At 60.1% G+C, this 12,131-nt stretch overlaps 1 protein-coding gene across 4 annotated transcripts; it reads right to left on the minus strand.

Moving 5' to 3' along the window:
* Positions 1-6,622: 6,622 nt before the first annotated feature.
* ARHGDIA (Rho GDP dissociation inhibitor alpha) lies at positions 6,623-10,365 on the minus strand. Of its 4 annotated transcripts, none has more exons than XM_002827957.6 (6): positions 10,228-10,365; positions 8,656-8,872; positions 8,457-8,540; positions 8,230-8,306; positions 8,075-8,138; positions 6,623-7,977 (listed from the first exon to the last, which is right to left on the minus strand). In XM_002827957.6, exons 2-6 carry the CDS (start codon positions 8,843-8,845, stop codon positions 7,778-7,780), a joined length of 615 nt encoding a protein of 204 aa, XP_002828003.1. In that variant the 5' UTR covers positions 8,846-8,872; positions 10,228-10,365; the 3' UTR covers positions 6,623-7,777. The 4 variants fall into 4 exon arrangements, with proteins under 4 accessions (XP_002828003.1, XP_009250445.1, XP_009250443.1 ...); XM_009252170.4 differs by lacking the exon at positions 10,228-10,365 and adding an exon at positions 9,551-9,914; XM_009252168.4 differs by having other exon boundaries at positions 8,230-8,540; positions 10,228-10,340.
* Between the last annotated feature and the right edge of the window lie 1,766 nt (positions 10,366-12,131).

The following is a 12,131-nucleotide window of genomic DNA, read 5'->3' on the forward strand; positions in this document are numbered from 1 at the left end:
GCGTGTCAAGCGTGCGGCGGCGGCCCTGGAAGGTGGGGTCGGGTTCCTAGGGGCGGCGGTGGGCTCGGTGTGTGATAGCCGGCCCGGTCCGACGCGCTCCGCGAGGTGACGCGAGACACCCACCGAGGCATGGCGGCAGGGCCTGGGCACGGGAATCGTGCGCACAGGGCGAGGAAGCCTCGGAGGGGATGAGAGCACAGGGCGGGTGGTTAGGAGAATGGGGCTGGAGAGACGGGCGGGAGGGGCGGGACCTGGGCGCCGGGGACCTGCCGGCTCCCAGGCCCCAGGAAGACGCTGCCCATGGGTGGAGCGGCCGCAGGAAAGGTACTCCCCGCTAAGGCCTTCAGGGAGCGGCCCTTTGCGATCCCCCTCCTTTCCCACGGGTTGCCAAATCCTGTGACGCTGCCCCTACTCTGGTGCTTCTCAGATGCTCTGGTCGGCTCAGGAGACCTCGCAGCCGTTACACAGCTGTGGAAATATCCTGGGCGCTGGGCGCTGCTTCACTCCGAAGGCAGCAGCTGGGTTTGCCTCCCGACTCGACCCGCTACGGAGGCTGCTGAGCACTTGAAATATGGCCAGTCCACCTGAGACGGGCTGTGAGTGCGCAATGCACATCAAACTTCTAAGACTGAGTGTGCGGGGCCGGGTGCGGTGGCTCACGCCTGTAATCCCAGCACTTTGGAAGGCCGAGGCGGGCGGATCACGAGGTCAGGAGTTCGAGAACAGCCTGATCAGCATGGTGAACACACACACACCCCCCCCCCCCCCCCGTCTCTACTAAAAATACAAAAATTAGCCGGGCCTGGTGGCGCGCGCCTGTAATCCCAGCTACTCGGGAGGCTGAGGGAAGAGAACCGCTTGAACCCAGGAGGCAGAGGTTGCAGTGCGCCAAGATCGCGCCATTGCACTCCAGTCTGGGCAACAGAGCGAGACTCCGTCTCAAAAAAAAAAAAAAAAAAAAAAGACAGTGTGCGTGTAGGGGCTGGGAGACAGAAGGTACAGTATTTCGTTAATAATTTTACATTGACTACTACATGTTGAAATACTATGTATGCATACGTTGGATTACATAATAATATTGAGGCCAGGTGCTGTGTGGCTCACTCCTGTAATCCCACCACTTTTGGAGACCGAGGCAGGAGGATCCCTTCAGCCCAGGAGTTCGAGACCAGCCTGGGCAACATAGTGAGACACTCGTCTCTACAAAAAATAAATTTAAAAAATTAGCCAGGCACGGTGGTGTGCACCTGTGGTCCCAGCTACTTGGGAGGTGGAGGTGGGAGAATCACTAGAGCCCAGGAGGCTGAGGCTGCGGTGAGCCATGATCCCACCACTGCACTCCAGCCTGGGTGACAGATGGACAACCTATCTCAAAAAATAATAAAAATTTCCTTTTTTTTAAATTTTTATTTTTTATTTTTTTGAGTCAGAATCTCACTTTGTCATCCAAGCTGGAGTGCAGTGGGCGATCTCGGCTCACTCCGCCTCCTGGGTTCAAGTGATTCTCCTGCCTCAGCCTCCCGAGTAGCTGGGATTACAGGCATCTGCCACCATGCCCAGCTAATTTTTGTATTTTTAGTAGAGACAGGGTTTTACCATGTTGGCCAGGCTGGTCTCGAACTCCTGACGTCAGGTGATCCACCTACCTTGGCCTTCCAAAGTGTTGGGATTACAGGCGTGAGCCACCGCACCAGGCCTCCTCTTTTATCTTTTAACGTGGCTTTTAGAAACTTTACATAGATGGTCTGCATTTTGTTACTGTTGGACACTGGCAGCCCTCCGTCTCCCTCACTGCCTGGAATCTGCCGCTCCCCTTTTCCCCAGGTGCCTGCCCTCTCCATTCCTCCTCACTTTCCTCTGCTGGGAATCGGCACCACCACTGATTTTAAAGTTGAAACTTGGCAGGCAAAAGGGAGGTACTCCCACGTTAAATGTATACACATTGACTGCAATAGCATCCTGATTTTTGAAATGGCAAAACGTAGAGCAAGTTGCTTTTGTACTTTGAGAGTTTCTGTTTATCAGTTGTTCCTGAGAACATGCTTCTCCTTCCCACAGGGAACTCCCTCCACTAGAATATGAGTTCCTTGTGGTCAAGACTGGGTCCCCTGTGCCCTTCCCCGCAGTGCCAGTGGAGCAAAGGTCAGTCAGCAGCATAAGTTGTACCTGCTGGGAGAACTGTCTGCTTCCTCTGGGTGACTTTTCCGGCCTAGAAGGAATATGAGTATGTCCCTCCCTGAGCACTGGCCTGGAGCCCACTCAGGAAACACCATCTCTTCATAAATGGTTTTGATTGCAGGCATTGTCCCTTCTGCTCTCTGGACGATGGAAATTGCTTCAGGTCACTGCACTATCTTCCAACGTTTTTGTGGTTGCCATGAGCTGTTGTATAGACCACAATTTGGGGCCTGAGACAAGCTGGGCATGGTGTTGCATGCCTATAATCTCAGCTACTTTGGAGGGTGAGGCAGGAGAATAGCTTGGGCCCAGGAGGTGGAGGCTGCAGTGAGCCATGATCATACCACTGCACTTCTGTCTGGGTGACAGAGACCCTGTATCTTATATAAAACCCCACCCCACATTTGTACCACATCTAGATACGAGGTCAGGGTTCAGATGCCTAAATATTGGAGCTTGTGTTTTGTCCACTGTTGGGGAAAGAGTGAAGAGATTTGCCATACCATAATGTTGATTAGCTTGTGATGGTTTGGCGGCAGCTTAGGCCAGAGCATACAGTAAAGTAAAAAGGAAAAGTGTTCACAGACAATGAAAACTGGGACCAAGTGGAGAATACTCAAGGCACACAGACCAGGCAAGGATCCCAGTGGCCATGGATGAGTCTCAGGCTGGCTCTGGGCCAGTGGAACACACCTCAGTGTGGGTGAAGGTCTAGCCAGGGCAGCAGAGGGCAGGGCTACATAACAGCAGCCCAGGTGGCTGTGGCCGACCTGACATTCTCCTGTGAAAACCAGGTGCCCAACCAGCACTAACCTAGATAGATGGCAGCATTTTTTTTCTTTAAAGACAGGATCTTGCTGTGTTGCTCAGGGTGGTCTTGAACTCCGGACCTCAAAGGATCCTCCCCTCTTCAGCTTCCCAAAGCACTGGGGTTACAGGTGTGAGCCAGCACGCTCAGCCGAATCACAGTATCTTAGATGCCATGGCTGCCCATAGGGTCCTCTCAAGGTGCCTCTGCCCTTGGAATGGCTTCCTACACCAACCTGACAAGGTGCAGCAAAGGTGGACTCTGGTAAGGCTGGAGGAGGAAGCCTGGTCTGCAATGGCCTGAGACGCCCTCTATGGGGGTTGTTGAGTGGATGGAAATGTGCAGGGCATGGGTCCTGCCCCCAAGAATGCAGGCTGGTTCCGCTGGGCACCTGCAGAGGGCTGACGTCCTTTTCCTGAGGCCTGCTCCTGTGCCTTCTAACCCTAGGGTGAGAAGATGGGCCGTGTTCACCTCATGCCCAGGCCCTTCGAGGAGTGTGCCCTTGGGGGTCAGAGCCCCCCTGTGGCTGGTATTTCTTTGGATCATCACAGGTGCTCCAGACATCCTTTAGGGAGTCTCAGGCTTGGAGAAGGGATCCATTAAATGTTGGTTAGTTGGTTTTTGTTTGTTTTTTGTTTTTTCGAGACAGAGTCTCTCTCTGTTGCCCAGGCTGGAGTGCAGTGGCGTGATCTTGGCTCACTGCAACCTCCGCCTCCCAGGTTCAAGCGATTCTCCTGCAACTTCTGCCTCCCAGGTTCAAGCGATTCTCTTGCCTTTGCCTCCTGAGTAGCTGGGATCATAAGCTTGTACCACCAACCCTGGCTAATTTTTGTATTTTTAGTAGAGACAGGGTTTCACCATGTTTGTCAGGCTGGTCTCGAACTCCTGACCTCGTGATCCTCCTGCCTCGGCCTCCCAAAGTGCTGGGATTACAGGCGTGAGCCATCATGCCCAGCCAACTGGTTAGTGATTAAGTGATTTGATTGATGCAGTTTTTGAAATGTACTGTGTGTACAATATTACTCTTTTGAGACAGGGTCTCATTCTGTCACCCAGGCTGGAGCACAGTGGTGCAGTCATGGCCCACTGCAGCCTCTGCCTTCTGGCCTCAAGTGATCCTCCTGCCTCAGCCTCCTGAGTAGCTGGGACTACAGTTGTGCACCACCGTGCCCACCTAATTTTTATTTTTTTAGAGATGGGGTCTCCCTGTGTTGCCCAGGCTGGTTTTGAACTGCTGAGCTCAAGTGATCTGCTTCTGGCCAGCTACTACTCTTAAAAGTAGAGTTCTCAGAGCAAAACAGCTCCCTTTCAACCTTCAGTCCGGTCGAAGGTGTGGTGGGGGTAACAGCAGGCTCATGGATACCTGGGCAGTGCTCCGAGGTCCCTCCTGTGTTCCTACTGAGCAGCAGCCCGCTGTGCCCGGAGTGGAGGTGAGAAATCCAGCAGCAGCGCGGTGGTAAGTGTGGGCCCTGCGGAGTGTGGCAGGCGCTCATTATGGTGCAGCGCAGTGTTGGGCACAGAGAAGCTTCTCAGAAACCACAGTAACCCGTGGTTAGTTGGTCACATCCCAGACCCTGACCTAGCACTGGCTGGCACTGTGACTTGTCACCCTCCTGAATGGAAGAAGTGTCCACCTGGGGGTGGCTGAGGAGGTGGATGCTAGGGGACTGCTGGGAGCCACGGACCTGTGGAGGTTGGGAGAGGAGACTGCAGGCGCAGGCTGCTGGAGGCGAGGAGGCCTGTCTGGAGCGCCAGGCAGTACAAACAGGTCCCAGGTGGGGCCACGAGGATCAGGTTAGACTTGGGACCCAAGAGACACGTCATACCCACTGTGCAGGTGCCACCTCATGTTATCCTGCACCAGGGGAGGGGCCAGCCCAAAGTCCTGGCTGCTGGCAGCATGCCCATACAGCTTGGCACCTGGGTCTGAGTTCACATGTCTAGCAAAGCTGGGAAAATCCAGGAGCAAGAAGGTGAAGCCGTTTGGCTCAGCCCAAGCTCAGAAGGCCCTTGCCCGATGAGCCAAACTGCTGACAACACCCTGGCACTGGGCTTGGGGACTCCCCTGGAGCATGGGGTGTGGGGGAAACTGTCTGGCAGGGGCTCCTGCACTGGAGCTCACCCTCCCTGGCTGTTCTGGTGTCTGTCCAGTGGGATTAGCCTGCATCCTGTGGTTTCACCACCCCACCGCCTGTCTCCCCCACAGCACAGGCAGAAGCAGCAATGCGACACGAGACCACCTCGCTTGGGGCTAGTAGCAGTTCTGGGAAAGGCTCGATAGGGTCTTTGCTCCCTGCGGAATCAAGGGCTGGGGACTGACCCAGCCTTTCTCTATGGCTGCTCTCAGATCTGGGTCCGGACCAGCTTCTGCAGGAAGGCACCATTCTGTTGGGGTGTCTGACACAGGGTCAGCTCTAGGCTCAGCCTCTGTGGCCCCCACAAAGGCCTGGCAAGGATGGGGCAAGGAGGCAGTGGTGCCTGCACGCACTGCCCTGGCACAGGTGTGTGGTTAGTGACCTGAAGCATGAGGGCATCTCCCTGTCCACCCCAGCTGGCGATAAGCCCCTTGTGGGGCCCACCCTGCTGATAAATCCCGGAGCAGTATGGCCTGTGTCAGAATAACCAGTAGGAGGGCCCCGGGGTAGCAGCTGCCTCTGTGTGAAATATTTTTCTCAACACCTTACCACAGAAGGCAGATTTTGAAACTGGCATCAGGCCAGAAAAAGGAGACTTTCTGAATGGACACTTCTAAGTGGTTCTTGGTTACTCATCTGCCTCTTCCCCCTGCAGGGTAGAGGGGCATGGGTTTGAAGTTCCCGGGGGCTCTTGGAGATGGTGCTCAAAGAGGAGGCAGTGCCACCCCCATGTGACTGCAGACACGGAGGAGCTGGGCTTCCTGGATGCTGCAGCAGTTGGGGCCCCTGGCTGAGCGCACTTGCCTCAGGAGGCCCTGTGTGGTTCCCCTAGTAGTCCCTTTGCGCCACACCGCAGTGAGGATGCCCTCAGTCTCCTGTCGATCCCATCACACCAAGCCTTTTCACTGTTGGGCTCCTGGCACTGCCCGATCCTGGAGGGCACTTGGCTGCGGCTGTGGCGGGCTAATGCTCTAGGCGCCTCTGTGGCCCCCGTTGCCTGGGCACCTACTTCCTGCCTCAGCCACAGCTGCACCCACGTGCACCAGGGGCCACAAGGCCGACCCTGGCTTGGGCCTGTTCCTCCCTGGGTTTCCTTGGGATCCAGTCATTGGAGGGCCCACTCACAGCCGGGCCGACTCGACACCTCCGAGCCCGGCCAGGGAATCAAGCAGCTCTCCCTCTGGCAGCATCTGAGCTGCACAGGCCAGGCCCGTCTCCCCATTCCCTTAGCAAGGACAGGCAACCCCAGCCAAGGCCTTCTGCACTGCTGTAGACTGTTGCTGCCTAGGGCTGCTGTAGCTGGGAGTCACATTCCTTTCTCCCCAGATAGTTGCAAGGGGCCCAGCAGCGACAGCACTTCAAGGGGGCCCTGTCCTTCCCTTCCCACCACCCCACCAGGGTCCCCATCTTCCCTTTTGTCTCCTAAAGCCCGTGAGGCAGCAGAGGAGCCAGGCCCTCCCCTGCCACATCCTGGAGATGCCAAGCAGCAGACACCCCCAGCTCCTTCAGGGGCATTTATTTCCCGGTCAGAAAAGAAGCAGGGACAGGCGCCTCTGCCTGAGCCCGGCAGACGCAACACAAAGACCGGGGATGGGGCAGGGGAGGCACAGGAGACGGCTCTCAGCAATGTGTGCACTTGGTCCCTTGTTTGTTCCTGGCTGGGTCAGGGAGGGCCTGCCGGGGGTGGTGGCACTGAGAGCCTGGGGGAACAGGCGGCAGGCCAGTGGCCCAGGGGCAGCACGGACGGAGGCAATAAATACTGATGGCCAGGCGGGGCGCTCCTGGCTGGGCCCAGGTGGGGTGGGTGAGGCTGTCCATCGAGGGCTCTCTGGTGGGGGTGGGCTCTGGGCACTGCCCGCTGAGACAGAAAAGGCAGAGGCAGGACAATACCCAGCCTCCTGGATGGTACTGAGGTGACTTGAGTTTTGGCAATTTGGCTTTCCCCAAGCCGCCGGAGCCATCCCCACAGCCCTGTCCAGGGGAGGGGCAGGCTGGCCAGGCACTGGTGGGCTGGGGAGCAGCAGCAGCACACCCCACATGTCCCTGGGTCACTGGGTTCGCCATCGGGGAAGGAACAGGGAGGCCACATGCTCATGCAGACACAGGGAGTTAGAGGCTAGTGAGGCCCCACGGCACACTCCACATGTTAAGGCATCATGGTTAGACGGGACTGACAGCGACAAGGAGGCTGGCAAGGGAGCAGCGGGGCTGGAGGACGGCCCGGCCCCCACGAGGCCCTGCATCCCACACCCCAGCTCCATGCCGGAGCAGCAGACGCACACGTCCAGGGACAACCACGGGGCCTGGAGAATGGCTGCTCCGCTCCCTCCTGAAGCCAGGCCTCGGGTGTGACGGGGAGATAGAACCTGGGGGGCACGGAAAGGGCAGCAGAGGCCTGGCTGCGGCCTCTCTCCCCCACAGCACAGGCAGAAGCAGCAACGAGACACGAGACCGAGGAAGCTGGGCCTGTGGGCAGGGGAGGGCTGAGGAGGGGGATCGGAGGCACTCGGTTGAGCCAGGCCAGGGAGGCGGACCAGGGTGGGAGGGGCACGGAGGGCCTGTCAGCACTTTGGTATGGGGAGGGGAGGGGCTGGGGGGACACATCCGCCTGTCCGTCGTCCGTCCGTCAGTCTGCCCTGCCCGCCTCTGGCTGGGCTCAGTCCTTCCAGTCCTTCTTGATGGTGAGATTCCACTCCCAGGACAGGTGGTCGGTCTTGTCGTCGTCTGTGAAGCGGGACTTGATGCTGTAGCTGCCCCGGGCCAGCATACCCTTGGGTGCCTCCTCCACGGGGGTCAGGAACTCGTACTCCTCGGCCCGGGGCCCATAGCTGCCTACCATGTAGTCAGTCTTGTCAACTGCGGCACAAGGAAGAGGGCGGTCAGCGGCCCTGCTTCCCCGCCTGGCAGCACGCACCCACGCGGCCCCTTCTGCCCTGCCTGGGGCCCCACTCACTCTTGACGCCTTTCCTGTACGTGTGCTGGATGTACTTCATGCCGGACACTATCTCTCTGTTAACCTGCAGGACCCGAAGCAAATCAGGGAAGGTCGGCCCGGACCCCAGCCCTAGCCCCGCCTCCATTCCCTGGCCACAGCAGCCTGTAGCTTACCCGGAAAGAGATTTTTATCCGGTACTCCACACCCTCCTTCAGCACAAACGACTGCTTCTTGAAGCTCTCCAGGTCACCTGTTGGGGGGACCTCTCCCTCAATGACTGCCCAGCAGCCCCGGGGCCCCCAGCCCTGCGCGAAGCCCCAGCCCTGCACGGCCCCCTGGCTGCACTTCCCGAGATCCCCACCAGGGGCCGCCCGAACCCCCGCGGCCGCAGGGCACTCACCTGTCAGGTCCAGCTCCAGGGGGCCCGGGGCCGAGCTGCACACCAGGGTCAGGCCAGTCACGACGACGTTGGGGACGTTGGGGTCTGGGGAGTGACAGCAGGTGAGGGCCCCACCCCCACCAGTGGAAGTAGGGGCTGGGGAGCGGCAAGACAGCTGGAGTGAACGGGCGGCCACCCGGCTCCCGCAGCCCAGACTCACCTGCGGAAACGGCCACGCGGCCCAGCAGAGCCTCCTTGTACTTTCGCAGGCTCTCGTCGTCCTTGTCCAGCTCCTGGATCTCTTGGATGCTCTTCTGGGCCGGGGGCTTGTAGTTGACCGAGTGCTCATCCTCCTCGTTCTCCGCTGCAATCTGGGCCAGCTGCTCGGCTGTGGGCTCCTGCTCAGCCATGCTCAAGCTTAGCCTGGGTCGGGACACCTGTGGGCGGGACGGTGACAGGCCTTGGACCTGGATCCCCAAAGGAGGCGCACTTCTGAGCACGAGTGTGGGCTGCAGCCAGAGCTCCAAAAGGGCTCCACGGGGGCCACCTTCGCTCCTCTCCACCCCCCCGATTCCTCCTCAGGGGCATCCTCTGGAGCAGTGTGAGGTGCCCCCACCCCAGGTATAGCATCTAAGACAAAATGGGAACTGCAGCCGGCCCTGGGGAGAGAGGGCACACCTCCCCCTCCACGATGGAGGAGGCAGCACCCCCCTGTATGTGTGGGCCGGGGCTAGCAGGCCCCAGAATCAACTGGCAGGGCCCACACTAAACCCTCTTTTAGGGTCTTGCCGCTCTTGAGCTGCCCAGGCCCTCGCCCTACGGGGTAACGGGGCTCGGTATCCCTCCATAGGGAGGCTCCTCTGGCCGTGGTAGTCACACGTAAACGTGTGTGGTCCGCTCAGCCTCATCCTTCAAACAGGATGCCCCTGGAGCTCGGATGTTAGGGGCAGCCAGAATACCGCATGGGGCCAACTGGACACGGGGATCCTAAGTATCTCCGGTTTCTCTACAATTGTGAGGGTCTGTGACCTACAACTTGGGAGCTACCACAGCCACTCAGTACTCTCGGGCCCTCTTGTAGATCGTAAGCCAGGAGTGCCCGGGGCAGCACTGACCCGGCAGGGGGGTCTTTCAGGCTCAGATCCTTCCCGGCAGCTTGGGAGGTGGCTCAGGAAGCAGCACACCCGGGACACCCAGGCCAGGGTCCAGGCCGCCCTGCTTCCTCCAGGCGCTGGGGCCTCTGCGCCGCGCGAGGATAGCCGTAGGCGCCGGGATCCTAGGGCGCGGCCCGCACTTCCGCAGGGCCCGCAATCCGCGCCGGGCGTGGCCCAGGCGCTGGGGGAGGCCGCGCCCCAATCCCCGCGTCGCCTCCGAACGCGATGGACCGCGGCTGCCGGCCCGGCGCCCCCCGCGTCCCCAGGGAGGGGCCCTCAGGTCTGGCCCGGGCCCCACGCGCCTCGGCGGCCATGAAAGAAGCTCCGGGCCGCTCGGGAGGGGCCGGCACTCCCCTGGCCCCCGCCGCCACTCGGGCCCGGGACCCGCACGTGGGGCCGGGGCCGCCGCCGCCCGGTCCCGCCCCGGACCCGCCCTAGCCCGCACCGCCCTGGCCCGCTGTCACCGCGCCCCCGCCCGCCAAGACCCTGCCGCGGGCTCAGGGCGGGGCGCGAACAAAGGCGGAAGCCCCCACCCCGGCGCCCCCCGCTCCCGCCGGCGCCGCCGGTCCCCGCCCCGACCCGCCGCCTCCGCCCCGCCGCCTCCGCCCCGCCGCCTCCGCCCCGCCACGGCCACTCACCGGAGGGTTCGGCCGCGCGGTTCAGGCTCCCTCCCGCACTAAATGACGAACGTCGTCGGCCGCCCCGCCCGCCCCGCCCGCCCTGTCTGTCACTTCCGGGGTCACGAGACTTCCGCTCACTCGGGCGGGGAAGGCCAGGGCGCATGCGTGGCGCGCGGGTGGCCGGGGGCACGCCGTCGCCATCTTGCGGCTGGGCCTCGTGGGCGCGTTCCGCGTGGGTTCTGGCGTCGTCTCCTTCCACCCCAAGCCCTGTCAGTGGTCACCTCTGTAACCCAGGGCACTTCCCTACGCGAGCCCAGGGCGCCCGCACCCTGGAGGCGAGGTGCGGTCCCGCCTCTCGCCGCTGTCCAACCCGCGCCCACTCGAGGCCTGCGGCGGCCGCGTGGGCTGTGGAAGCCCGCGCAGATGCAGTGCGCTGCCCTCACCGGGCCAGTCGGTCCGATTGCGACTCTTGCTTCGGGGTCTTGTCACCTAGTCCCGGGACTTCGGGGAGGTAACGGGCACGGGGATTAAGTTCTCGTTAAACACGGGCGAGAGCGCCGGCGCGCGGGCCGTTCCAGGGCCGTGGTGTCACCCGTGGAAGGACAGGGCTGTGGGGCGAGGAGGAGCCCCTTGCACGCCCACGCCCCGCGGAAAGCTCGTGGTGGGCGAGGGCGCAGCGGAGGTTTTTTTCTCCAGGCTGAGACAGAATTCGTGCGCAGCCTGGCGCAGGCACCGCTGCAGAGACCCTTGTGTCCCTGAGGAATCCCGCGGCTCCTGAGGACCAGGAGGCAGGGAGCTCCTGGCACCGTGAGCAGATGAGGGGCTGCCTCAGCCTGGGTTTCACCGCAGACGCCCTGTTCCCCACTCCACTTGTTCCGAGATTTCACACATTCGCCCACAAGGGCCGTGTTGAAGTATCAGGAACGGCCGCAGTGTTCGCACCCAACCCTGGGCTCGCGTCTCCTGGAGGCCAAGCCCCCAAATGCCCTGCACCAGACACTGGGTGGGACGCTGCCCCACGTCCAGCCTGCAGCACTTGTTAGGACTGTGGACTCGTTAACGTGGACGCCTCTTCTATTGATTGATTATTTTTTTGAGACGTATTCTCAGTGTCGCCCAGGCTTGAGTACAATGGCACAATCTCGGCTCACTGCAACCTCCACCTCTCAGGTTCAAGCGATTCTCCTGCCTCAGCCTCCTGAGTAGTTAGGATTACAGGTGTGAGCCAACATGCCCAGCTAATTTTTGTATTTTTAGTAGCGACAGGGTTTCACCATGTTGGCCAAGCTGGTCTTGAATTCCTGACCTCAGGTGATCCACCCACCTCAGCCTCCCAAAGCGCTGGGATTACAGGCATGAGCCACCGGGGTGGCTTTTTTTTTCTTTTTTTTTTTTTTTTTCAAGACAGGGTCTTGCTCTTTTGCCCAGGCTGGAGTGCAGTGGTGCAATCTCAGCATACTGCTGCCTTGATCTCCTGGGCTCAAGCAATCCTCCCACCTCAGCCTCCCGAGTAGCTGAGACTACAGGTGTGCAACACCATGTCCAGCTAATTTTTTATTTCTTGTACAGACGGGGTCTCACTATGTTGCCCAGGCTGGTCTTGAACCCCTGAGCTCAAGCGATCCTCCTCCCTCAGCCTCCCAAAGTGCTAGGATTACAGGTGTGAGCCACCATGTCCGGCCACCCAGCCTCTTTTAATCACTCTTGAGCTCCATGCAGACAGGGCCCTGTCTGTTTGGCCCATACTGCCAGGCTTCTGGCAGGGAACCCAGGCTGACCAAGAGAAGCGGAGACCACACGCGCACACACACGCACAGCTGCTTTGTTCAGACACAGACATGAACACAGGAGGGCATTTTTGGGGACAGAACTATGCAAAATACCGAGCTTGGTGTCTTTTGAAAATTTCTCAATGTTGGAGG

This window comes from Pongo abelii, chromosome 19 (assembly GCF_028885655.2).
Source record: "Pongo abelii isolate AG06213 chromosome 19, NHGRI_mPonAbe1-v2.0_pri, whole genome shotgun sequence".
Lineage (NCBI taxonomy): Eukaryota > Metazoa > Chordata > Mammalia > Primates > Hominidae > Pongo > Pongo abelii.

Bases quoted from the DNA above. Each gene is read 5' to 3' on its own strand.
- ARHGDIA (XM_009252168.4), bottom strand. From the start codon at position 8,845: ATGGCTGAGCAGGAGCCCACAGCCGAGCAGCTGGCCCAGATTGCAGCG. The intron at 8,139-8,229 runs GTAAGCTACAGG...CGGGTCCTGCAG, and splicing joins GGATAAAAATCTCTTTCCGG to GTTAACAGAGAGATAGTGTC. The intron at 7,978-8,074 runs GTGAGTGGGGCC...CTTGTGCCGCAG, and splicing joins GTACAGGAAAGGCGTCAAGA to TTGACAAGACTGACTACATG.